This window comes from Cydia amplana, chromosome 17, assembly GCF_948474715.1.
Source record: "Cydia amplana chromosome 17, ilCydAmpl1.1, whole genome shotgun sequence".
In the NCBI taxonomy this organism is placed as follows: domain Eukaryota; kingdom Metazoa; phylum Arthropoda; class Insecta; order Lepidoptera; family Tortricidae; genus Cydia; species Cydia amplana.
The window spans coordinates 16042609-16068760 of NC_086085.1; the positions used below are offsets into that span (position 1 = coordinate 16042609).

Below are 26152 nucleotides of genomic sequence, written 5' to 3' on the forward strand. Positions count from 1 at the left end.
GTATAGTGCAATGTCGTTTTATTTTAAATCTAATCAAACAGGTAATGGCTACAAAAACTGCCAAAGATACCAGACGAAACCGTTTTTGTAAATTTGCATGTTACCATGTGTATCCAAGACTATCACTACTGATAAGTGTTATTAATAAAACAATATAATGCCGAAAAGGAGTATTTTATTCTTACCAAGCGCTCTTATGATTAGACACTTATTAAATATTCAGTCTTACACCTATGTTGACAGAATCAGATTCTAAATCACATCACATTCATATACATATAATAATCGACCAAATTATAACAAAGATAGAATTTTGTGAAACGATTGCAACAGAAAGTAATATAAATCAGCAACCTTTCAGTTACGATCAAGATTTCCAAAAAGGAAATAAAACAACGAAAATACCTAAAGATAATGATTTAATAATAAGAAAGTGGGTTGGCAACCTCTGACTTGAGATTTTAACACATTCACTGCCCCCGACGCACATACCACCGTCATACTAGTTTGTTCCTAGGCCACGCCCCCTGGCAGTGAATGCGTTAAACATCTATAACTCAACGCATCCATTGCCAGCGACCCGCTCGGCGGGTTCTCTTTCCGTAGTAGCTTTTCGCTACATACGGTTTTTCCCATTCGGCTACGCTCGTAGCGCGTTGTTCGCGCTGGCATTGAATGTGTTAAGTTATAAGTAAATTATTAAGTTGTACAGCAGAAGTTCGTTGGAACCGCCCTTGCTTTTGCATTTATAGTCCCAAAGTCGGAGGCGTCCTGTATACTTATTCTAAACACGAATCATACGCCATGCGATACAACTACTAATATTAAATTTCTCCCTTTCCTTCCAAATACTTCTGCCAAAGCGGAAATTATTCCTGTATATCTTTGGCTACTAACATTATTAGTTTTTGAGCTTAGACACGTTCCGTGAAGCGTCTTCATACAAGTATTTAGAGCGAAATAACACACATTTTAACGTGTTGAGAGGCTTTGTTCAGATATTTGTGAACGCCTTGACCGCTCAGATGTATCTGATGGCCACTGTGTCAGAATTAGCATGAAGAAGAAGAAAGATTATCAACATGTTATAACAAACTTTAGAAGTCTCAGACACTTGTGTGAAGACTATTTGTATAATACCTATATCTGTATTTTAAGGTATAAATATATTGATTATATTGACTCTCAGTCGGCCGCACAGTATTTAATAATTTGATAATATATAGAAAAAATGATGCATCGACGAGCATACGTCCACTAGAAGAGATTTTGTTGACTGAAGACAAAGGTCGAACCCGCAACAATATTGTCAGTATTGTCACTCTCATTCATTAAGAGATCCCAGATCAGCATGTGCATTTTAATCGAAAGGGTATCCAAGCCATACCTACATTAGGTAGAAACCCGACCTAAATAAGGAATGTAATCTAGTTATAGTAGACGTATGCTACAAAGTCTTAACACGTTCACTGTCCCAACTTTCAACCTTACAGCTTTGTAATAGAGGCTCGCCGTGACCCATATGTGGGGGCACGGGACAGTGAACATGTCAACAGTCAGTTTACGCAGACTTGCGCTGCGCCTGCGCCTTGTCGGGCGCGGGGGCGTGCTTGCGCGTCACGTGCGCGCGCAGGTAGCGCGGCTGCGCGAACGTGGCGCAGCACCCCGCGTGCGGGCACACATGCGCCGCGCGGCTGTGCGTGCGAGCATGTCTTAACAGATCGGCGCGCACGGAAAAGGCGCGCCCACACTCGCACGCGTGCGTCCGGGCCGCGGCGTGTCTAGTCACGTGGCGCTTGAGCTCCGTGCGCCAGCGGAACGCTCGGCCGCATTCGGCGCATTCAAATTTCTTCTCTCTCTTATCTCTATGCGTCTGCGCGTGTATATACTGGCCCGCTTTGGTCCGGAACCGTTTCCCGCACTGCTCGCACTGCAGGCGCCGCGTCGGCTCGTGCAGGGAGGAGTGCTCGCGCAGCGCGCCGCGGGTGCCGAAGCGGCGGCCGCAGGCGGGGCACTCGTGCTCGCGGCTCCCGCCGTGCGTGTACTTGAGATGGTAGAAGTAGCTCGAGGAGGCCGTGTAGGTCTTGGGGCAGTGCGGGCACTGGCGGACGACCGGCGCCTTCTCGGGCTTAGGCTTTGTTTCTTCAACTTGCGCGTTCGACTCCGGCCGATTTAGCGGATCATCAACGGACACAGATCTCGATTGAACGGGTTCAGGGTTCGGCTGAGCTATCGCGATCGGTTGAGCCGCCGCGCTCGGCCCGGGCGCTACATTCAGCCGCGCCGGGTCGGGGTTTAGGTCAGGGTTGCCACCTCGGTCGCTGGGCTCCGGTTCCGGCGGTGGCGTGTCGTCTCGCTCGTCGTCGGTGTCGGGGTCGGAGCGCGGCTCGGAGGAGGCGGTGGTGGAGTCGGCGGCCGCGGAGGTGGTGCAGGGCGCGGGGGCGGGGGCGGGGGCGGGGGCGGGCGCGGGGGCGGGGGCGGGCGGCACGTCGAGGGGCTTGGGGGCCGCGCGGCGCCCTTCCGCGTCGTACTGGGAATTAATTAACGGTTTATTCACATATACGTATAGACGGTCAACCAAATCTTGTCAGTAGAAAAAGGCGCGAAATTCAAATTTTCTATGGGACGATATCCCTTCGCGCCTACATTTTTCAAATTTGCCGCCTTTTTCTACTGTCAAGATCTGGTTGACCAAGTATATAAAGAGACGAGTCGTCGCCAAATGAAATACGAATCGTGCATTGCGCACACTCTTCGCCAAATCATTTTTCGTTTTGTAATCGATCAAATGTTTATTTGAAAGCTTTTTGTTGGCAGCGTTGGCCATGTTTGCGTTCTCCCATAGAGAAATATAGTAAGACAAGAGTGCTCACTCCATACATCAGTTCAGACTATTAATTTCAGTGTCTACATCTAGCATCGAGTAGCGGAACTATCAGTACTGCTACTTGACAATAGATGTAGCACCGACCGGAAAGTCTTATCTCAACAGCATAACTTTCCGGTCGGTGCTACATCTATTGTCAAATAGCAGTACTGATAGTTCCGCTACTCGATGCTAGATGCTAATAGTCTTTTTGGTACTAAAACTGATGTATGGAGTGAGCACTCTATGTATTTTTTCCTCTATGGTTCTCCTATGTCACTTTGTAAACCCTAGTTTTCACGCATTTAAAAAACCAAACATATATTTTTGTGGTAGCTTATGCGAGCCCTTTCCATAATGAGACATTTATGTAAGTACAGCAGTTATTCTGTTATGAAACTTTATAAGCTCCTCTTTACGTAACCTAAGCTTCATACCTGGACCTCTGTATCTCGATGAGATTAGTTCAGAATAGGGACCGGTAACCTACTCAAAGGGAGGCCTATGCCCAGCAGTGGGGCCAGCGGGCGACAAAGGGTTGACAGTGACGCCAGTGATGGTACCTGGTGCGCGTGGCGGGTCATGTGCGCGAGGAACTGCCTGCGCGCGACGTACGAGTTGACGACAAAGGGTTGACAGTGACGCCAGTGATGGTACCTGGTGCGCGTGGCGGGTCATGTGCGCGAGGAACTGCCTGCGCGCGACGTACGAGTTGACGACAAAGGGTTGACAGTGACGCCAGTGATGGTACCTGGTGCGCGTGGCGGGTCATGTGCGCGAGGAACTGCCTGCGCGCGACGTACGAGTTGACGACAAAGGGTTGACAGTGACGCCAGTGATGGTACCTGGTGCGCGTGGCGGGTCATGTGCGCGAGGAACTGTCTGCGCGCGACGTACGAGTTGACGACAAAGGGTTGACAGTGACGCCAGTGATGGTACCTGGTGCGCGTGGCGGGTCATGTGCGCGAGGAACTGTCTGCGCGCGACGTACGAGTTGACGACAAAGGGTTGACAGTGACGCCAGTGATGGTACCTGGTGCGCGTGGCGGGTCATGTGCGCGAGGAACTGTCTGCGCGCGACGTACGAGTTGACGACAAAGGGTTGACAGTGACGCCAGTGATGGTACCTGGTGCGCGTGGCGGGTCATGTGCGCGAGGAACTGCCTGCGCGCGACGTACGAGTTGACGACAAAGGGTTGACAGTGACGCCAGTGATGGTACCTGGTGCGCGTGGCGGGTCATGTGCGCGAGGAACTGTCTGCGCGCGACGTACGAGTTGACGACAAAGGGTTGACAGTGACGCCAGTGATGGTACCTGGTGCGCGTGGCGGGTCATGTGCGCGAGGAACTGTCTGCGCGCGACGTACGAGTTGACGACAAAGGGTTGACAGTGACGCCAGTGATGGTACCTGGTGCGCGTGGCGGGTCATGTGCGCGAGGAACTGCCTGCGCGCGACGTACGAGTTGACGACAAAGGGTTGACAGTGACGCCAGTGATGGTACCTGGTGCGCGTGGCGGGTCATGTGCGCGAGGAACTGCCTGCGCGCGACGTACGAGTTGACGACAAAGGGTTGACAGTGACGCCAGTGATGGTACCTGGTGCGCGTGGCGGGTCATGTGCGCGAGGAACTGCCTGCGCGCGACGTACGAGTTGACGACAAAGGGTTGACAGTGACGCCAGTGATGGTACCTGGTGCGCGTGGCGGGTCATGTGCGCGAGGAACTGCCTGCGCGCGACGTACGAGTTGACGACAAAGGGTTGACAGTGACGCCAGTGATGGTACCTGGTGCGCGTGGCGGGTCATGTGCGCGAGGAACTGCCTGCGCGCGACGTACGAGTTGACGACAAAGGGTTGACAGTGACGCCAGTGATGGTACCTGGTGCGCGTGGCGGGTCATGTGCGCGAGGAACTGTCTGCGCGCGACGTACGAGTTGACGACAAAGGGTTGACAGTGACGCCAGTGATGGTACCTGGTGCGCGTGGCGGGTCATGTGCGCGAGGAACTGTCTGCGCGCGACGTACGAGTTGACGACAAAGGGTTGACAGTGACGCCAGTGATGGTACCTGGTGCGCGTGGCGGGTCATGTGCGCGAGGAACTGCCTGCGCGCGACGTACGAGTTGACGACAAAGGGTTGACAGTGACGCCAGTGATGGTACCTGGTGCGCGTGGCGGGTCATGTGCGCGAGGAACTGTCTGCGCGCGACGTACGAGTTGACGACAAAGGGTTGACAGTGACGCCAGTGATGGTACCTGGTGCGCGTGGCGGGTCATGTGCGCGAGGAACTGTCTGCGCGCGACGTACGAGTTGACGACAAAGGGTTGACAGTGACGCCAGTGATGGTACCTGGTGCGCGTGGCGGGTCATGTGCGCGAGGAACTGCCTGCGCGCGACGTACGAGTTGACGACAAAGGGTTGACAGTGACGCCAGTGATGGTACCTGGTGCGCGTGGCGGGTCATGTGCGCGAGGAACTGCCTGCGCGCGACGTACGAGTTGCACTCGTCGCAGTGGAACAGCAGGTCGGCGTGGCGGCGCACCAGGTGGCCGGTGTACAGGGCGCCGCGCACCACGCCCGGGCAGAACTCGCAGCGCCGGTAGCTGGAAGAGGGGGGAGGTTGGTCGGGGACGAATCGAGGCTCATTTAGGTGGTATATTTTGTAACTTTCTAGTAGACCCCGAAGGCTTATCCTATTGTCTATTGTTCAGTAAAACCGCACGTGCTACTTACCTGCAAAAAAGGGTCCTAATTATTCTATTTGGCACCTGAGCGCGGGCTAGTCCGACGCTCAAAAAACCAGTGTAGGTGCGCTCTCAGATAACGCGCCTTTGTTACGCATCTCGATGACACATTTTAGACTGGTTCTGTAGCGTTCGACTCGCCGGCACTCGGTAACCGAAGTACCGATTTTTTATGCAGGTGGTTGTGGCACGTGGCACGAGCGGTTTTTCTTAACAATAGAGAATAGGATTAGCCTTCGGGGTCTATTAGAAAGCTACAAACTATAGATAAAAAGTTCCCTGTACAATTTAGGGCGTACAGTCTTATTACTGTACATCTGCCGTCTACGTTGCAATCAACCATAGCGTAAGCTCTCGTAGGCATATACGTCATGTGACATTTAGAAAATGGAAAATGTTTTAATTAATAGCACAATAAATGTCAAGAGCATGATTCATCTAAGAAAATTATAATTATTAGTAATATTGTTAGATGAATCATGCTCTTGACATTCCACATCAAGCAAGTGTAAGGGCTAACGGCTTCTACATAGGGCTGTATAGAAATCGTATGACCGATTATTTATTGACGCGTTTATCGATTGTATCCACTAGGTGTTTAGGTACATAAATGGGTGAGATAAAAAAGATGTCAATCGTTAGTCGCAAGATGAGTAATTACTGCGATAAACTCTGGATATCGTTTTTGTGCATGCCGTGAAATGATCCGTCCGTGGCCACATCATGAAAAAGTCGAAACTAACTTAACCATATCAGAAGTCATCAATTCTAAAAGGGTATTTCATGAAATGACCGCGCATTCTACGATCTGACCACGACAGTAGGTATGCACATTCTTAATATGTATCTAAAGGACATGGATAGACAAATGAAAGGAAAAAGAGGCAAGAGCAATGATGTGTAATCACTATAATCAGTCTTATGATACATTAATAGAGCAAGCTGAAGCGAGAACACATAGACCGGACCTGCTCGCGTCAGCTCGGCGGATCCCCAAGCTTGCGTTATCAGGGCGGGCTGCGTGTGCGTCACCGCGGCGGGTCCCGGTGCGTGCGCTCGTGGCGCGTCAGCTGCGCGCGCAGGCGGAAGGTCTTGCCGCACCGACACACATGCGCGCGTTCCCCGGTGTGCACCGACACATGCGCGGCCAGCTCCGCCTTGCGACGGAACCGCGCGTCGCAGTGCAGGCAGGCGTGCAGTCGATGGCGGTGGCTCTGCTTGTGCATGCGTAACGCCGCCGCCGACCGCGACGCGGCCCCGCAAGTGTCGCAGACATATTCGCGGGTACTCCCATGTGTGCGCTCGTGGTCTTTGAGATGGTCTCGTCTGGAGAAGGTGGCTGGGCATTGTTGGCATGTGTGCGGACGTGTTTGCGCGTGCGCGGTGCGTACGTGCCTGGCGAGGTTGCCGGCGGCGACGCGGAGCCCGCAGGCGGAGCAGTGCCGCCGCCGCCGCGTGGCGACCGCCGAGTTCTCCGTTTGAGAGTTTTCGACTTTTTGCGGCGCGTCTCTGGAAGCGGGAGGTCGGACTTGAGTCTCTTATCCAATATTTTTTCTCACAATACATTATTATATCGGAAGTTCTAAAAAAAATGTACGGTACTGTAGTTCGCATCGGCAAATGGAGTATTGAATTTTTGTAAAAATAGTGTTATAGCTCGCTCGCTTGATCAATTCGAAGAATATCCTATCATATTTTATAGGTATTTTGGTGATTCCGTTTTCATTCTCTCTCTCTCTCTTTCTGAGCCGTCAAGTACAGTTTTCACTTTCGATTAAGCAGTTCACATGTTACAATGGCGCTAGGACGAAGTAGGATCGATTCGCCATATCGTCCTGTATCTGCGGCGGCGGCGGCGGGTGCAGCCGCCTCGTGTGGTGTCGCAGCGCGCGGCGCGAGCGCAGCGCGGCGTGACACACGCCGCAGTGGTGCGCGCGCGCCGGCGAGTGCGCCGCGCGGTGCGCCGCCAGGTCCGCGCGCGTCCGGAACGCCCGCCCGCACACCTCGCACGGGTGCGGACGCTCCCCGGAGTGCCGCAGCCGGTGCCGCGCCAGCCCCGCGCGCAGCCGGAACGCGGCCGGGCAGTGCGCGCAGCGGAACGGCAACAGCGCGACGTGGGTTTTCTTGTGCGCGTGCAGCGACCCCGACTGCCGGAAGCGTTTCCCGCAGAGCGAGCACGGGTACGGCCTCTCCCCCGTGTGCGTCCTCGTGTGCTGCTTCAGGTTCTGCGAGTTGGCGAACGTGCGGCCGCAGTGTGGACACGCGTGCCGGCGGCGCCGCTCGTGGGTCTCCGCCAGATGTCGCCGTAAGCCGTTCGGCGCTCGGAACTGCTTCCCGCATATGTGGCACACGCACGGCCGCTCGCCCGTGTGTATTCGCGTGTGGAACACGTAAGTGTGCGGGGAGCTGAGACGTTTGCCGCACACGCGACACGTGTAGTAGGTCTTGCCGTCTATGCGCGTCTGCGCGCTCGCTAGCTCGAGTCTCGTGGCTTCGTCCATGCGATCCCGTCGCATGTTATTCTTGGACAAGTCGTCGTAGTCGTCCGATCCGTTAGCCGCTTCGCTTTCGCTCGACTCCGTAAACTCTGGGTAGCGGGCGTCGTGTCCGTTTAGGAAATGGTTTCTAAAGTTTAGCAAGGCGTTGTAGAAGTTTGTGTACGCGTCAGCTTTCTCGGAGGCTAGGGTGGCGAGCGGGCGGTCGTCCTCGTCGCTCGAGGCTCGGTCACCGTCAGCCTCGCCATTGACACCGGGGTCGTGACCGTCTTCCGTAATTCCCGCCCAAGATCTGCAACAAACGCTCTAGTTATTGGAGTGAGGTACCTCTCACCTCAACTGTGCACGCCAGAACATGCATCGGTGTCTGAATGGGGCCGGTTGGCTATAATTCTACTTTAGAGGTCCTTTCTATCCATTTTCTGTAACAAATCGTCTCGGTAACACGGATATTTCCTGTATATCCAATACTTTCATGTTATCATACTCTGACACTGTCTTCACTGCCTTCATAATTTTCGTCCCATCTCCTTCTTACCTTGAGTTCTAAACTCTTTAACTAGTTCTATCCTTCTCTCACAACAATTCAAGTTGCGTCAGTATAATCCGACTCCTCCTTCTTCTTCAATAGACCGCTTTCTTGATGTGTTTTCAGATGTCTTTTTAAATGCCATCTCCTCTTGAAATCCTTCCCACAATGGCAGGCGTAGGTCCGCTCATTTCTGTGCGCATCCAAATGTTTTAACAACGAGTCGCGACTCCTGAATGCACTTGAACAGCCCTCGACTGTACAGACGTGCGGTCTCTCCCCCGTGTGTGAGGCGACATGGACGGCACGGACGGTGCGATTCGGGAACCTTTCCCCGCATATGTCACAAGCGAAGCGGAGTAACCCACCATGAGCTAGCTTCACATGACTGACCAAGGCGCCGCGACTGCCGTACCATTTACTGCACAACTCACATTGGACTTTTTCTGGCGTTTCTTTATGCGATCGCAAATGTACAGCCATGTTGTACTTGTTCGAGAACGTCTTGCCACAATCAGGGCATGGAGTCGGGATGTATTTCTGGTCTTTGCTTTTAGGATTGCGGTCTGTTCTTTTTCTAGTGATAGCATCATCAGCGTGTGTGTTTCTTATATGTTCGGAGAGAGTAACGAGGGATTCAGCTTTTTGGCCACAAGCGCGGCAGATTATACCGGGGGGCGGAGCGCGTTCGTGCTTGGCAAGGGCGTGTTGGATGAATAAAGAACGCTCGCTGTAGAGCGCTCCGCAGCACTCCACAGCGATGTCTTCGCTGATTTCAACATGCTCGGCGGCGTGAAGTCCTAAACGCGATGTAGATGAGAATATACTGTCGCAGAACGGACAGCAGTGAGCTGCTACAGGCTTCGGAGGCTTAAGTTTGATTGTTGGCGCTTCTGTTGTATCATCATCTGACTCTAGCGGTTCCTCAAAAGTTATGTACTGTCGTATGAAGCTGTCAACGGTATCGGGTTTAGCTTGGTGCGCGTGTAAATGGTCTACAAGTAGTTCTGTGGAATCGCCTCTCCACGAGCATTTCTGGCAGGCGAACTGGCACTCGTCGCCTTCGTCCATGTTAAGGGTGTGGAAATAGTTGACGAGCACGCTCTTAACTACCGCTTTAAATTTTACGTCCCTGGAACCAGAGAGACGTAAATTAAACAGAGTTTTAACCGCCATACAACGACGCGAGCCTCTTTGTGGTTGGCACTGATTTACATGTTTGTATTTTCGCTTTGTGAAATCACGTATGAAAACTGTTATGAAAACTGTATGCCGTTACTTAGGTACTTTGAGCTTGACTTTAAAAAAATCATGCTACAAAACTACAATGAAAGCATAACAAAGGCATTTGAGGTAGTATACCATCTACTCTTTTCCCTCTCGAAAATTATTTCATAGTTTAAGTAGTAAGATGTTAGTTTTACTCACAAAGCAAAGCAAAACTAAAATTTAAACAATAACTGCAACAATGATGAGGCTCTGCGTTGTATGGAGGTTATAATTCTTTATTAGTTTAATTCTCTCTGCATGAATATACGTACATTTGAGTACTACCCTCGAAATCAACAAATCATTGGAGAACAATAACTGGCCATTTGTAAATTAGTAAACCTTCCCAACCTAGAAACTTCGCTAAATGACAGGGTCACTGCAGGTGCTTCTAAATACTCTTATTTTTTAGGGTAAACTAAGGATTTATTGCCAGAGATTACAGATGCATGCAACTGCGTCGAAATATCGGGTGCTCGAAAGCAATGCAAAAGGTAATCACGGTTCATATCCCGGTTGATATAAGCTGTCTAGTGAAACTAACCGTGAATCATTTAAAACTGTTAATATACTCTCAAAACTGGTACTCACTCGTCTGGCCGGTCTTCGACAATGCCCTCTGTGTCCAGCGCCTGCTCCTGACGCTGCTGAGACTGCTGCGCCTGCCGCTCTCGCTACACATATTAATCATATGTTATAATCACCACATATTTGTCTATTTAAACACCATAAACCGTCTTTTACAGATGAAGCGGCCTAGTAAATGTATTCGATTTTTTTAATAAAGAAGAAACGCCTAGCTCGAGAAATTTCGTAGATTGACAAGCCTCTCTCTGTTAATTCATAAACCTTATTGCAAGGCCATAAGGTACACAGATGGTCATTTGAGAGTAGAGTTTTGCTGTTCTTAAGAATGTTTTCCGTTTACTATGGGAAACGTTCTTGAGTAAGGATGATTCCCATACAAACTGAGAATGTTCTAGAGAATGGAACAACTCTATATATTTATACAAGGAATTCTAACAGCTATAATCAATAGATTGTACCGGCAATACAGTGCCTATTACAGGAACTCACCGAAAAAAACAGGATTTTAATTATACGCTACACACTATACTAAAGCACATGTGACAGAAGTGTCGTTAGTACCTGCGCGCGCGCCGTGCGCAGCGCCGCGTCGGCCTGCAGGCTGCACGCCACCAGCTCGTGCGTCGCCAGGAGGGTGCTGGTGCATTGGAAGCACACCACCAGGGGCAGCACATCATTCTCCGTTACCTACAGAACACCACTCACTGTTAATGGGTGGATCAACTATTGTTGTTATTCTGTCTGGTCAGCCAAGAGACAATAGTAGCATAGTTTCTTAGAAGACATTGTACACCACCTTCTTCTGACACGCTTGGTAGACGACTCTCAATGAAAAGGGTTTAGAAGCATCACAAAAAACCCTGTTTGGTGATTTAAATGCTAAAAATCAGGTTTTAACTAGTGACACAGGAGGAGAACGTAACCATGGCAACGAGTGGCAAGAATAAGTTGATTCACCCTAATACACTTCTGCCAGCTGTTTCTTTGAACATTTTAAAATGTTATAAATACAGAAACCATGCCAATTGAACCATGAAAACTGAAATAGATGTTATATATAAATGAAAAAGTGATCAAGCCCTCCAGTACTGAAGGTTGGAATCAGAATAGTAGTGTGACTAGATATTTATTACACTAAAGTCAAAATATTCAATAGAATAATTCAACTTGTTTCATGGTTGTGTGGGACTCCTATTTTAGGATTAAAGAAATAATTAATCTCGTAAAACTAAAACATATTAATATTTATTCCGACATTCCAAAAATATCTTACATTAGACAATTAAAGTGACACCTAGGTATATCATTGACTTAGCGGCCTGCTTTCACAGGCGGAGGTAAGCCAACCGAAAAAGGTTCGCCACAGTTGTAATTATAAATCAAGTCAAACTCAAGATATTAAAGTTCATATCTTGAGTTTGACTTGTGTCTAGTTTTTACCAATATTTTAAACTATATGGGAGCTCTAAAATTGTGATCCCTTCAGGGTTAGGAAAACTGAAAGTAGAATTTTAAATACTGAAGTGTGATGTTAAGAGACAGGCATGGCAAAGGTACTTGAAAATAACAAGTGAGGTGCACAGTACCTTGATAGGCAGATGTCTCTTTATTTTACCAGCAAGGTTCATGCGCAGGCCCTCTTCACCATAGATGGGAACCACCAGCTCTGTGACAGTTGCACACACACGACACACCTTTGAGAAGTCCGACACATCTGTACAAAATGTTACAATAAGCATAAGCACAAGAAATCCAAAACGACGAAAAGTAGTGTCTATGCCAATTCTTGGGATTAGTTGTCAAGCGAACCCCAGGCTCCCAGGAGCCGTGGCTAGAATGCCGGGATAACGCGAGGAAGATGATGATGATGATAAGAAATCAAAAACAAAAAGAAAATTCATTTTATCGCCTTGCCTCGAAAGTGAAGTTAAAAAAAAAAATTACTGAATCCGTCTCCGTTTTACGAATTGGGTAAAGGTTTAATTATTCTACTCTTTGAAATGAGCCAATAAAAAATGGATATAGGTACATATCGATTCTATACTTAGTTCTGGCACTAAATAATGAATAAGTACTTACTCTCAAGATTGGTTGTGTTGATTGTCGGCGCTCCATTACCCGGCCTCATCGACCTTATCATTTCGACTCCGTGAGGTAAGTTGCTCGCGGAATCAGGCAGAAATATCTGTTCAGTCCCGGTACTCATTTCTTTTTACATAATTTTAGGCAAGGAGACGCGAATCTAGCAAGCAAAGTACCTTTTTATTTTATTATATTAGTTTACTGCCCAGTGTTGCCAGAGCGCTTCCAGTACAGCCGTTTCGTTCTGCATAATCGGCGTTTGACAACAAACGGCGCGTTTTGATACGTCTCTGTTATTCAGTTATTCATAATTTTAAACTTATCGATTATATTCTATATTCTTAATAGTTCAATTTTAATCATTTATAATTAAATTCATATTTTTGATGTTATTATAAAAAAAATTAAAAATCAGCAATAAAGATGTTTTCAATTTGAGTTTCGAGTTTGAAATCAATACATGCAATAACTATACGCTAATGGCGCCAAGATTAAAAAAACTTAATTATATTAAGTATATAATTTTTAATTCGTTTTCCTTATTCGTTATTAAAATAATTAAGAATTAAGGTATTTATTTCAAACGATTTAACTATTTGGTAGCTAACTATTTATGAGAATCTTTCTGTTTGCTTCTTGTAGATCGCCCAACGGCCGCAAATACAGCCGGTGTCACCATCATCGATTTGTTTTTGTACGTTTGGATAACTTGCTGTAAAAATCACGTAAAAATTAAATAGGTAAGTAAGTGTTATTAAACTTTGTTTGGTTATAATTATTAATTGTATAGATATCCAAGTAGTTTCACTCAAAATGCTTACCAGTACGAGTTTGATGAGGTAGACAGCGAAGGTGAGGAAGGATATGGTCATGAGGGCGCTCTCGGATGAGGGGAACTCGACGTGGTGACCGCGAGCGTCTGCGGAACGCGACCAGCGGCGCCGGCGCGCTGCACTGCCGCCCGTGTCGTCCGGCCACAGATACTCGATGCGATCCTCTGTCAATTTATTAGGTACTCTTAGAATAACCTAGTGCTATTCATACCAACAGGTTAGCATGATAAATTATACCAACTTGATTTACGCGGCGGGGGGTAACAGTATAAATAATGCACTTATCTGCCTACCTAAGCCTAATAGTAAGGACTATAGCTGGCGGTATAGGTACGTAATGTTTCATTTAACAATTTAACTTTTTATTTCATTTTTTCTTACCTATGTTCACCATGATGGTGTCCTTCAAGTCCTCCAAATACCGCAGCTTGCTGCTGACACTCTTTCGCGTGTTCCTCGTAATGGTGTCTGCCACAACTCTTGCGAATTTCAGCACATTTTCCATCGTGGTTGGCTTCGTGTCGCCTGTGCCGGGTTCCACATTCTGATCCTCTTCGGAAATATTGGAAGGCGTTTCGTTCGTATGGCCGTTTTCTTCTGCGTCTACTCTTCTAACAGGACCGTTAGTAGGAGTTTTCGATTGGATTTCATTGCCTTTCACCCAAATATCTTTAGGTGGTTTCCTAACGAAGTGAACCTCGCCCTCGCCGTCATCATCAAACGTCTCTTCTTTTGTCACGAACTCGGGTTTTTGATCTTCAACAGCTTTAAACGGGTTTCTTATTGTGTATCCTTTCAGCTCATGCGTAAGATCCGTTTCCTCGTACTTTACTTTAGCTGGTTCTACGGTTGTTAAATACACTCTCTTAACGGCACCGACGGTTGGGTTAGGGACTCTGTGAACTACGCCTTTAGTCCAATGCTTTCCTGATGACTGGTCTACACTAAAGTGCGATCCCTGGTCTATAGAGTGATTTATATAAATCCTGTTGCGTTTATAATCTGCCAAAAAGCCAGGTTCCGTTGAGAACTGTGGTAACTTTCTATCGTCATTAAATTCGGTCGGCTCTGTTGGGAAATGTGGCCTCCTCTTTTCTTTGTACAGCTCAGGGCCTGTTGCAAATTGTGCCTTCTTTTCATCGTATAAGCTGTGTTCTGTTGATGATATATGTTTCCTCTTTCCCTCACCAATTGGTTCCTTTGAGAAAGATGGTCTGCGCCGCTCCTCGTGGAAGTCGAGGATATCTTGCACCTCACGATGGTGTGTTGGTTTGTGTAGTTGTGTGATCTCGACCCAGTCAGCGCGTGTGTACGCGAGCAACAGGAGGACGAGCAGCATGTCGACTGACAATGTCGGGTGCATTTAGCCTCAGTCATTAAGTCAAGTGCTAAGGAATTTGAGGTTTATCGTGTACTAAATAAGGATCTCGGCCTGTGACCGAACTAGCACTAGAGACGCGTGACAACTGTGCTGTGACACGTCATGCCTCGATTGCCGGGCCGTTACGCTGATGTAGGGGATCTTAATAAGCATCTTTAAAGTTGGCTTTGATGAGATACGAGTACTTATTATGTACAGCAAACGAAATCGAGAGTGCTAGAATCTTGTAAGCTATATGAATGAGATGTTAATCAAAACATCTGTTCTTTTTCTCCTGATGCTACTCTAACCTTAATAACCGAAAACCTTAGCGTTCAGGACAAGGCGATCTGTTGTGACCTTTGTGACTCTACATTATTAAATTTTACCTTGTAAAACTGCTTCTATAATTGTTCACAGTTGTGGTGCTAATTAATGCCATTAGACATTACACACTAGCTACTTACCTACCGTCCCATTTGTGCCCGCCGGGAACAGATGGGAATACACCGCTGAGCAGCATATTTACTGAATTAAAAAAAAACTTGTTTTTCTTAGATACAGATAAGCGGCTCATCTGCGAGTCCCGGCAAGTCTGGCCGTTCCATAATACGTCGCTAGCTAGCATACCGGTTTGTTTTAAGAATTGTACAACAGAGATCACATGCTCATAGCGTAATCTCACGTCACGTTAGTCGGCAGCTATTAGTCTCTCCACACTCTCGAAAATAATTTCTCTCGTCACCAAAGCGTGTAATTCATGTTATTATAACTGTTAGAGAACAGCTCTTTAAACAACCATGTACAGTGGTTGTAGTAAGATATTATATAGGTACATAATATTAAACAACTGTACCGATATTCGGAACCTAAAGTAATATATTGAGAGTGGCAACACTGTAGTTAGTCGTATTGTCCTTTTCTAGCATATACGTCCATCTCTCTCCCACACCCCCACCACTTCAGGCAGTTGCGTTTGACAATTTTGACAGTTAGAAATAAACGCAAATTACCTCATTGGCTTGCTGTTTTTCCATCTGGAAGGTCGTGAAGCTAAACTGCTGGTGAGTTTTTGAATTTGTACCCCAGTTTAGCTGACTATATTGAAAAACAGTTTCTAACGGCTTTTGCCGTTCGAAATAAATATTTAAATTTAGTTGTCCGTTAAACTATCTAGCAAATAAAAATGATCCGGAATAGTGATGTGCAAGTGTTTTCAAAGGCTGCCTGCGCGCACCGTGGCTATGCCAATAAAAATACTAAAATCACATGGTAGAAAACACATCGAGCTGGTAAAGCGTGCACGTGTCACCATTATAATTTAATTTTATTAAGTCTCTTCCGAGTCTTGTTAGTTTAAATCTTTGTGTGTGTATAATAACGGTTGAAATTATATAATACTTAAATGGTGATGTGTGGAGGTATACCCTTTCAAGTGATTTGTGTTTTCGAATACGAATGGATCGGATAGTTAATACGTGTTACGTAGAACCTACGTATTAAGGTAGAAGCTTATAGACGTGTAGGGTTTTTATCTGTCCAAGTATCTATCAGCAATTTATCTTTTTATCCCGTTCCGGGTTAATATAATATTGCAAAATTAATTTTTTGGTAATAAACTTGCTGATAAATAACGTGTACCCGAATAGGAGTCGACGATATTTCCGCTCTAAGGGACACAAGGTAACGAACAAACCTACATCGCAAACATTGCATTTATTTTTGTGGAAAGTGAGTACTTCGGCAGTACATAAACTTAAATCTGACTAGACATAGAGAGAGATCAGCATGGCTCTGCGCAAGAATGACATGCGAATTCGTGAAGTATTTCACTCTGTATCTATCAACTTATATCTCTCCAACTAGATCTTTGATTTATGTAGGTAGGTACCTACTTAAATATATAACTTAGCAGGTACTTACAGCTTTAAAGGTTAAGGAAAAGAACTCTTGCATGTAGGTGCTATATGTGCTTGTGTTATTTTGAATTTGAATAACTTGATTATTAATTCTATACGTAACTACATACAAGAGGGTCAATTCTTAAGCCTACTTACCTACCTACATAAATAGTACACTTAAATTAAACGTTTCAAATAAAATCGGAAGCCTGTGACATGGAAGGGCATTAACGATACGGGAATCTTTAGATTGATTCATTGACGAAGACGCATGGTTTGGTTCATATTGTCAAATTATATTAGTTAACTGTAGAGTTAAAGTTTAGTTTTGGCAAATCTGTACGTCACCGTGAATGACACTTTCTAAAAGTGCCTGTTAAAGCCTGCGTAAAGCCTTTCACCTTGTCGAGCAAGGAACCCGCAACTTAGGGAATATTACCCATAAACTCAGGGTATTTGATTTGAATGATACTTATTCTTAAACTTACGTTTGTTATGGTTCCACCTGCTAAGGTGCGCCTAAGAGAATCTTTTATTCGTTCACAAACTAACGTCAAGTTATTTGTGATGAAACCAATATATTATGTACCTATCTAAACCTGCGCAAGGCTGCCATGTTTACACCTGCGTAAGGTGTGCCAAAAGAAACTTTGATTCGTTCACAAACTAACGTCAAGTTATTTGTGATGAAACCAATATATTATGTACCTATCTAAACCTGCGCAAGGCTGCCATGTTTACACCTGCGTAAGGTGTGCCAAAAGAATCTTTGATTCGTTCACAAACTGACGTCAAGTTATTGATGATGATATTATAACCTATGTAAGCCTGCGCAAGGCACGTCAGACATATTCACAGAAATATAAATGATATGGTCATAACACAGGCGTGCGAGTAGACCACAATCACAAAAATATTACAAAGATTAAGTTGTAAATATCTCTTTTTAGAGAAAGTAAAAATGGTTTAAAATAATGTTTTGGGTAAAAATCAGTCGAAATAGGCAAGGCTTCGTTATTAGAGTTTTCATTTTTGTTTACCAATCTATTTCAAGGGTCCCGAACACCCTATTGGCTAAACCCGAAATTGGGCTAATTAACTGTGGTAAAAGTGAAAACTGCTTTCCATTTACATAACATTTCTAAAATTATAATAGGTAAAATAAAAACCTAAGATTCCAGGCCTATCTCGACTCATTTTTATTTTAAAGATGAAAAAATCTTTGCACCCTAATATAAAATTGTGGTCTGGAGACGCTAAGCCTCATAACTTGGGTGGCATAGATAATACTAAGAGATTTAGTCACCTAATTTCGACTATAAGCCCAGGCAGAATATTGATAATTAGAATAAGGAGTGGTCAATCCTCCAAGGTCCATACAATCTGTGGACTCTAATTAAATCAGGCTCGGTAAGCTCACGACACGACAGAGCTTACGATTCCATTCTGAAATAAGCTATGTTTACAATATATATTACCCATGGTGTGAAACAAACAGCCTGCTCAAGGTGTACAAAGGGTCCGTTTAACGGCCCTATAAACATCTACAAACCTTTGAAGTCTAGGCCTGCTACAATATGACAGACTAGAAATAAATACATATGATCCCAATGTAAGAGCAGCTCACAGTTGCATAAATTACATTTGGCTGGAGAGCACTTGTCTTTCAGTTAACATGTTTACGAGTACCTACCTATGTACACGACATGACCAAGGTTACCTACCTTTTTACATAATTATTATATCCCTGACTGCCATGGTATATTAGGAAAATTATCATGTGCTGGCGGTCCTGCACAAGCATGTTTGAAATAAAATATACAAAACTGGCCTAACGGGCGTTTATGAATTATGTATTTTACACCCTTGTGTCTGTATTGTGACCCTGGAAGTTTTAAACCACCTGTATCGTAAGTGCTCCTATGCACGGATTAAGTTTATAATAAACTACCCATGCCCTAACCTCAAGGGCAAGTGCTTCTATGCACGGACCAGATACTGTTATCACTTATTTCACTTATCATGACTTGTCATAGTTTGATACTACACGTTTAATAAATTTAAGACCGTGGAATGTACCCACTACAAAAGGTTTTTAAAAATAGTGACTGAATGGTTTGCACGAACGGTTCTAGCACAGTTTCTGGGCGGTCACGTCTAGGGCATGACCCTCTAGTTCTCAATTTATACAAAATTATAGCATTGTGATACTGTTCGCTTTGCACAATAAAATAGGGGAACAGGAGCACGCCTTGCGAAAAGGCGAAGCTATTTTGAAACGCAAACCTTTCAAAAATAGATTGAAATATATAAATAATTATGTTTTTGGTGTGGAACATGTAATTGTACACCCAAACAAATGCAATCATTTATTATATGTTAGCAAAACTCTGCCAAAGTGTTAGTCTGTCTCTACAGTGTAACCTGAAGGCATGAATGCACATGAATCTCTTGAAACATGGTGGATTAACTAATTTACACCCCGTCTGTGTCTTGCTCCTACCAAATCCACAAGTTGAGGACCTCAACCTATCTAGGCACCCTTCTTGCTCGAGACCTGAAAAAATAATCTCATGCAGTCAAGTGTCGGAAAACCAGGTCCACACTCTTAGCACTACCGTGAATATATCTAAGAAGTCTGTATACTGCCTTCCAGGAGGCGGGATGTTAATAGACTAGCCTATATAGTAGGCCAGAGATATAGTATACAAAAGCACACTGGCCCAAATCCAGTAATATTATATGCACTTCAGAATACAAAATAATTGACTATTCTGCGTATATTTGATATCAAAAAGTTACAATTACCTACCCTTAGGTCATAAGGAGGATAAATATACATAAATATCAAATATATTCGACAAAGTGTTGACCCTAGCATTGGATAAAATAGGTTCCTCTTAAACGGCATCTGCGCTGTTGGCTTTGGGCCCACGGGTGCCCGGCAAAAGGTCGGGGACCCCATGGTTCCGCACAGTTATTGCAAATAATGTAAAATCACAAAATAAACACAAATTTTCATTTTGGTTAAAAACACATATGCGATGAGCTAAGGTTTCGAATTAAGTACCTTATTCTTAATCTGGAAAGAGAAGACTGAATATTCAGAATTAAGCTATGTCTATGAATGGTTTACATAAATTAAGCCACTTTAGCGTTCAGAAACAATCAAGTTTATGTCTACTAGTAGGCACCAGATAAGGTAAACTACTCATACTGCATATATAGACAATAATGAGTACAATTAAGGTCACTTAGCTAAACATGAATATAAGCAGAATGAGTTGCACCTATACAAATATCATTGATAAAGCTCTGTGGCAATTCTACATTTACCATTTGAACGCCAAGAGCACCAAAAAGCGTCGTAACTAGTGCCCACATGAGTATTATGATATGGCTTAAGCTCTCAAAGTAACCTTCACAATTTTAAGTAAGGTTTGTTTAGGTCCATTAGCTCGCGTTCGCGTTATTGAAGCGTACAAACGATTAAATGCATTTTATAGCTATAACCAAATAAATAGCTCACACTGGCTCACAGTCATTAAAAGAATTCAGTAAAATCATTAAAAGTATTCCCTATGACATTTTATTAAGTACTTACCCAATATTAACTTTGTGGGTAGTGATAGTGATATAACGAATATTTAAAATATTCGTCTACTTAATCCTGAGGGATTCTGGAAATAAGAAAGGTCTTGTCCTTGTTATATCCTGCAACTGCTTACCTTACTAGATAATTATTATCAAATTTGTCAATAATTGGGAGTTATAAATAAAAACTACTCGAGTACTTTATGATTTTTATCTTTTCATATTTTAATTACATCACTCCATATCACAGATGTTGTATGCTCCCTGAAGAGTAGACTGACTTATCTTCTTTTACATAGTCTCACATACATATAATTAAGTACTATAGCACCCTTGTGGTGACTCACTTATTTTCGTTGAAAATTTATAAGTACCTACATTAAATACGTATATAAAATGGAAAGTTAGTATCATAATATAATGGTATATAAAATTGTATGCTTTACTAAATACCTCTCTCCTCACATGTATTAAAATAAAGGGTGTACTACATAATTAATTAATTAATTAAACACTCCTAATATAATAATATTACATATACATAATATGTAAGTACATGTATAATCACATTGGCTTGGCGTCTTCCCACCACCAGGCGATAACAAACACGTCTCAATATATTACTTTAGGTTCCGAATATCGGTACAGTTGTTTAATGACAGCGTTTTACACAAAAATAAAACGCTAATTAAATAACTTACCATATTCGGAACCTAAAGTTTTAATCCTGCCTGGTGTAAATATGTATAATTTTGAGACAATGAGGTAATTTGCGTTTATTTCTAACTGTCAAAATTGTCAAACGCAACTGCCTGAAGTGGTGGGGGTGTGGGAGAGAGATGGACGTATATGCTAGAAAAGGACAATACGACTAACTACAGTGTTGCCACTCTCAATATATTACTTTAGGTTCCGAATATGGTAAGTTATTTAATTAGCGTTTTATTTTTGTGTAAAACGCTGTCATTTAAAACCTTCGCGTTTTGAACACATATTAACTGACATTTATAGACGGGTCTAACGCGAAATTTATTCAATTACCTTTATTTACCGACGTTTCGACACAGGTTTCACTGGTCATAGTCGCGGCTAGATGTCCCAGCAAAATGTCAAAACAGAGATTTGTGCAACTACCCGATTTGTGTATTTAACGTCGGTAAATAACGGTAATTGAATAAATTTCGCGTTAGACCCCTCTATAAATGTGAGTTAATATAATATAGGTACAGTCGCCACACGGGATTAGATTAGGGTCCTAGCTAAATTGGTTGTTTCATACTTACGCTATGGAATGTCCAATTTAGCTAGAACCCTAAATGGCGTAACAATCATGGAGCGTGACTGTATTACTCGAGAAATAGGGAAGTGTTCTACTGTGACGGGGTAGCCTAGGACAGATTATTAAATTGTACAACGGGACTTAATCGCGTATCTAAGTTTTAAGATTTACCTCCGACGTTTCGAGGACGGCGTTGTCCCCGTGGGCTCGGAGAAGACTGCAGTTAATAATGTGAAAAAATCGTGAAAGTTTAAATCAGTGTTAGGACAGAGAGATGTATCCATTTGTTCACTTTTTTATTTTTTACAATGCAGTATAAGGTGAAAAAGTGGATACATCTCTATATGTAGACGACTGTACAGGGCGTTAGCCGTGATAGCTGAAGACACCGGTTCGAATCCGGTCTCCGCCACTGGAGGATTCACAGTCGTCTCTTTTCCTTTAGTAAGACAGATATGACATTTAATTTCAGTTTATATTTATAATTTATAATATCTGGGAGACCGAGCAAAGCTCGGAAAACATATAAAAACTCGGAAATGCGCGTTTTCTTAGAGATAAGACCAAGCTAGATCGATTTTTCGCCCCCGAACACTCTTATATAGCAAATTTTATCGAAATCGTTAGAGCCGTTTCCGAGATCTCCGAAATATAATTATATACATATAAATAAATAAATATACAAGAATTGCTCGTTTAAAGGTATAAGATTATAAGATATAGTAGTGTGATCGACTACTTAAAAACACAAAGCAAAATATTTTATATTATTTTTTTTTTTAAATATTAATTAGTACATAATATACTAAGGATATTGATACTAGTAGGAATGAAACACGACGTATCCAAAACGGCATTTATTATTTCATATGTAATGTAACACATTTGTAAATCGCTCTCACAAATAACCGCTTATAGCCTACAACACCGAGGGGCGCTCTGTGCGCCGCAACAAACTTTATGGCTTCGGCACACAGGCGCGTTTTCCGGGCGGGGCGTGAGCGCGGCGTGAGCGTTTTGTATGTAAAAGCGGCGCGCCCCGCTAACGCTGCGCCCGGAAAACGCGCCTATGTGACGAAGCCTTTAGGTACGACCCATAGACTAGGAATCCTCTAGACGGAGTTTAGAGCAATTATTTCATGAAACCGATGCTGCCAAAAATACTGGGATGCGGGGGACGAGGTGAGCGAGTCCCGCGCCGTGATTGGTCCGTTCAAAGACACGGACGTCACACAGACACTTTGACTCGAAAATGGAGTAACTACCGTATATTTGTGGCAGAGGGGGTAGCGCTACTATGCTCAGTCTGGAGGATGTCTTAATTGTCTGTGGTACGACCGCTCTTTTGTTATTTATCCACATGGCAACGCACAAAGCACCCTTGTTCAACAATCACCGATTTGCAATAATTTATACGTACCATTAAAATATAAAATATTATGCGTGTTATTATTATGTTAAAGTCACTATGTTTTCGCGAAGATCCTCTTCAGAATTACGAATGATTTATTCTAGTTTAAATATGATTATATTGAAAAATGTATAGCTATTAGAATGATAATCTTAAATTGACACGTTATTTTGGCTAGTTGTCGGCACTGCGGTATAAGGTCCTGCACGGCTACCATGAGTTAACAGTTGAAATTTACACTAAGTAGCGACCATGCATTCCCTCTCGATCGCACCAATAGCTCACTGCAAGCGAGATGGAGTGCTATCGCGAAACACTTAGTTGCTAGTGTAAACGTCAAGTGTCAACTCAAGGTAGCCGTACGTGTAGCCAAATTGCGAAGTTCCGTCCGCCGTAGTCAGTGTTGATAGTTTGTACATTCGCCATCAGATAATCGGAGCGGCCAAAGTGCTTACAAGTACGCTTCTATTGTCAAGACGCTAGAGTTGCGTGTTCAGTTATTTCTGAGCACCTCGGCCGCTCCGATATACCCGATGGTGACTGTACATTAACCGCTTTACAAGTGATCGCCGGCGATCGTTGGATCCTTTCGCAATTACAAGCTGCTTTTAATGTTACTTGACACGTCACTCGTCAACACCAATGAAGACAGGTCATTTTGTATGGAAATTGCAATAGAAAAATACATGATTTCATTGATTTTAAGTGTATTATGCATCCATATTAGAAACGCACGAAACCTGACGGTATTTGCGCGAATTCCGCGCGAAAGCATAGCGTTCTCACACCTCTCCACTTCATTATTATAATTTATAACCTGGGCTATAACCGCGAAGATCGAAGTTCGCAAATTGCGGGGATCTTTCTCTTTCACTCTCATTGAGACGTAATTAGAGTGACAGAGAAAAATGCCCGCAATTGACAAACTTCGATTTTCGCGGTTATAGCCCTGGTACCATTACATACAATTCGACACCACTTATTACTAAATAATTTCGCCAATTAATTACACAACATTTAACATCGCACTATAACTAACTTACGATCCAGGGTTGGTCCAAATGTGTTTGCACTAAAATGTATCAACTGGAAGGTGGATCGGTCGCGTGCGATACAATGTGTCGTTCAAAAATTAAAAAAATAATACAATAGTAGGTAATCTAAAGCTCATAGTGAAATAGCTCGGATGAATTAAAATATTTATAACGTAGTTTACTACGGCAATGTCAACACTTAATTGTATCATACATATTATAAAAATAACAAAAAATATAAGAGTTGTAAAGTTAAAAGTTTAAAATACCATCATGCTAAAATATATAAATTAATTATCAAAACATGTCCTTACAAGAGATCACAGAAAATGGAAGCTTGCATTGCAAAGTTTGTATAAAAAACAATAAAAAGTAAAATGTATAAAAAAATCACAGTATAAAAATGTTGTTGGAATGACTAAGCAAGTACTCGCAATAAAATAGACAGCACAAGTTAGATTTGTGATAGAATAAAGCGACAGCGGGCAGAAGTATAATAAAAAGTATAAAAATACCCTCATTTGGCCTAAAAACTTCATATCACGTATATACAGTAAATTTATTTGTTGTTAGAGAGAGAGAGAGAGAGATTAAAAAGTTTTTAGATTAAATGAGGGTAAAATGAAAACAAAAAAATACATGTCCAATAACATTAACAATATAACAATCCAGGTCGGACGCGTATACTTACATTAAGGTCCCTTCGTACCCCGCTAACCGTAACTTACTACGCGGGAAATACTCCCAAAATATACTAAATATATAAATATATATCACTCGTGTTCGAGACCAATCAAAATTCTAAAACCGTTGGCACAGTTTGAGGCTGATTTGCGTTCGAAAGGACATGAGAATGATTCCCATTTCTTCTATTTAGACCAAATACTCGATTAATGTATACGTGTAAAGTTGAAGAAAAAGCGGCCAAGTGCGAGTCGGACTCGCCCATGAAGGGTTCCGTATTTAGGCGATTTATGGCGTATAAAAAAAAACTACTTACTAGATCTCGTTCAAACCAATTTTCGGTGGAAGTTTACATGGTAATGTACATCATATATTTTTTTTAGTTTTATCATTCTCTTATTTTAGAAGTTACAGGGGGGGGGGGACACATTTTACCACTTTGGAAGTGTCTCTCGCGCAAACTATTCAGTTTAGAATAATGATCTAATGATATTAGAAACCTCAACATCATTTTTGAAGACCTAATATCCATAGATACCCCACAGTCCCCACACGTATGGGTTTGATGAAAAAAAAATTTTTGAGTTTCAGTTCGAAGTATGGGGAACCCCAAAAAAATATTGTTTTTTTTCTATTTTTGTATGAAAATCTTAATGCGGTTCACAGAATACATCTACTTACCAAGTTTCAACAGTATAGTTCTTATAGTTTCGGAGAAAAGTGGCTGTGACATACGGACGGACAGACAGACGGACAGACAGACAGACAGACAGACATAACGAATCTATAAGGGTTCCGTTTTTTGCCATTTGGCTACGGAACCCTAAAAAATCGTGCCAGAACATTCTTCCTACGTCGCTATATGTTTTGTGGTAACTGAATGTGGTTGGTCGGTCGAAGTATTTTACAGATGGCGCCAGCATGTGTTTTACCTGTCAATCCTATGAGTAGGTAGTGACAAATTCTTGTATTTTTATTTTGGAATTTTAGCCTGGCGGCTAGCCTCCCATAGAACAAAACTAGACAGGTATAACCTGTGCGGGCGCCATCTATAAAAAAACCTTTGACAGTTGCCAACCCCATTGTCAAACGTCAACTTTTGATAATAATCCGCATAATATACGGAGCCGTACACGTAAATGGTCAAATTCGAAAATTAAATTTGTCTTAGACTGTTATGGCCATAGGTATCCATAAACGGCTGCTAACTTAATCAGTTGATGATCGATGATCGTCGTTTGTCCCTATCTGTCGTTATAACATAGAGAGGGACAAACGATGATCATCAGCTGATTAACTAAGCAGACGTTTATGAATACTGTTAGACTTTACACATCTAATGCAATCTTTGATTTGGACGAATCGTACGAGTATTATATTTTGTTCGATAATTTTTTTGTGATTTAGTTGTTTTGTAGAACGAATGGGAATGTCCCAAAATGTGTGCCAGTTGCGTCGAGAACGTTGTCCATTCGACTAATAT

General features: G+C 43.5%; 2 protein-coding genes and 1 non-coding gene across 3 annotated transcripts; 1 reads left to right on the top strand and 2 right to left on the bottom strand.

Moving 5' to 3' along the window:
- Positions 1-1447: 1447 nt before the first annotated feature.
- On the bottom strand, positions 1448-12773 carry LOC134656111 (zinc finger protein 850-like). Its single transcript, XM_063511631.1, has 10 exons — positions 12571-12773; positions 12078-12205; positions 11053-11178; positions 10495-10577; positions 8701-9766; positions 8440-8444; positions 7405-8397; positions 6643-7119; positions 5310-5469; positions 1448-2530 (listed from the first exon to the last, which is right to left on the bottom strand). The coding sequence occupies exons 1-10, from the start codon at positions 12695-12697 to the stop codon at positions 1562-1564; spliced, it is 4134 nt and encodes a 1377-aa protein (XP_063367701.1). The 5' UTR covers positions 12698-12773; the 3' UTR covers positions 1448-1561.
- A 407-nt stretch (positions 12774-13180) lies between these two features.
- On the bottom strand, positions 13181-14769 carry LOC134656112 (uncharacterized). Its single transcript, XM_063511632.1, has 3 exons — positions 13788-14769; positions 13395-13570; positions 13181-13285 (listed from the first exon to the last, which is right to left on the bottom strand). The coding sequence occupies exons 1-3, from the start codon at positions 14767-14769 to the stop codon at positions 13181-13183; spliced, it is 1263 nt and encodes a 420-aa protein (XP_063367702.1).
- A 1732-nt stretch (positions 14770-16501) lies between these two features.
- On the top strand, positions 16502-16605 carry LOC134656175 (U6 spliceosomal RNA). The gene has a single exon (XR_010097489.1). It is a non-coding gene; the product is annotated as a U6 spliceosomal RNA (small nuclear RNA).
- Positions 16606-26152: the final 9547 nt, after the last annotated feature.

What these genes read in the sequence shown, in the direction of transcription:
- LOC134656111 (XM_063511631.1), bottom strand. Translation starts at nt 12,697, where the DNA reads ATGAGTACCGGGACTGAACAGATATTTCTGCCTGATTCCGCGAGCAAC. An exon ending in AGAGACATCTGCCTATCAAG is followed by an intron (nt 11,179 to 12,077) that starts GTACTGTGCACC and finishes GGTGTTCTGTAG; the next exon opens with GTAACGGAGAATGATGTGCT. An exon ending in ACGCACCGGGACCCGCCGCG is followed by an intron (nt 5,470 to 6,642) that starts GTGACGCACACG and finishes CCCCTCTTCCAG; the next exon opens with CTACCGGCGCTGCGAGTTCT.
- LOC134656112 (XM_063511632.1), bottom strand. Translation starts at nt 14,769, where the DNA reads ATGCACCCGACATTGTCAGTCGACATGCTGCTCGTCCTCCTGTTGCTC. An exon ending in CACCATCATGGTGAACATAG is followed by an intron (nt 13,571 to 13,787) that starts GTAAGAAAAAAT and finishes ATAAATTGACAG; the next exon opens with AGGATCGCATCGAGTATCTG. An exon ending in ACCTCATCAAACTCGTACTG is followed by an intron (nt 13,286 to 13,394) that starts GTAAGCATTTTG and finishes TGATTTTTACAG; the next exon opens with CAAGTTATCCAAACGTACAA.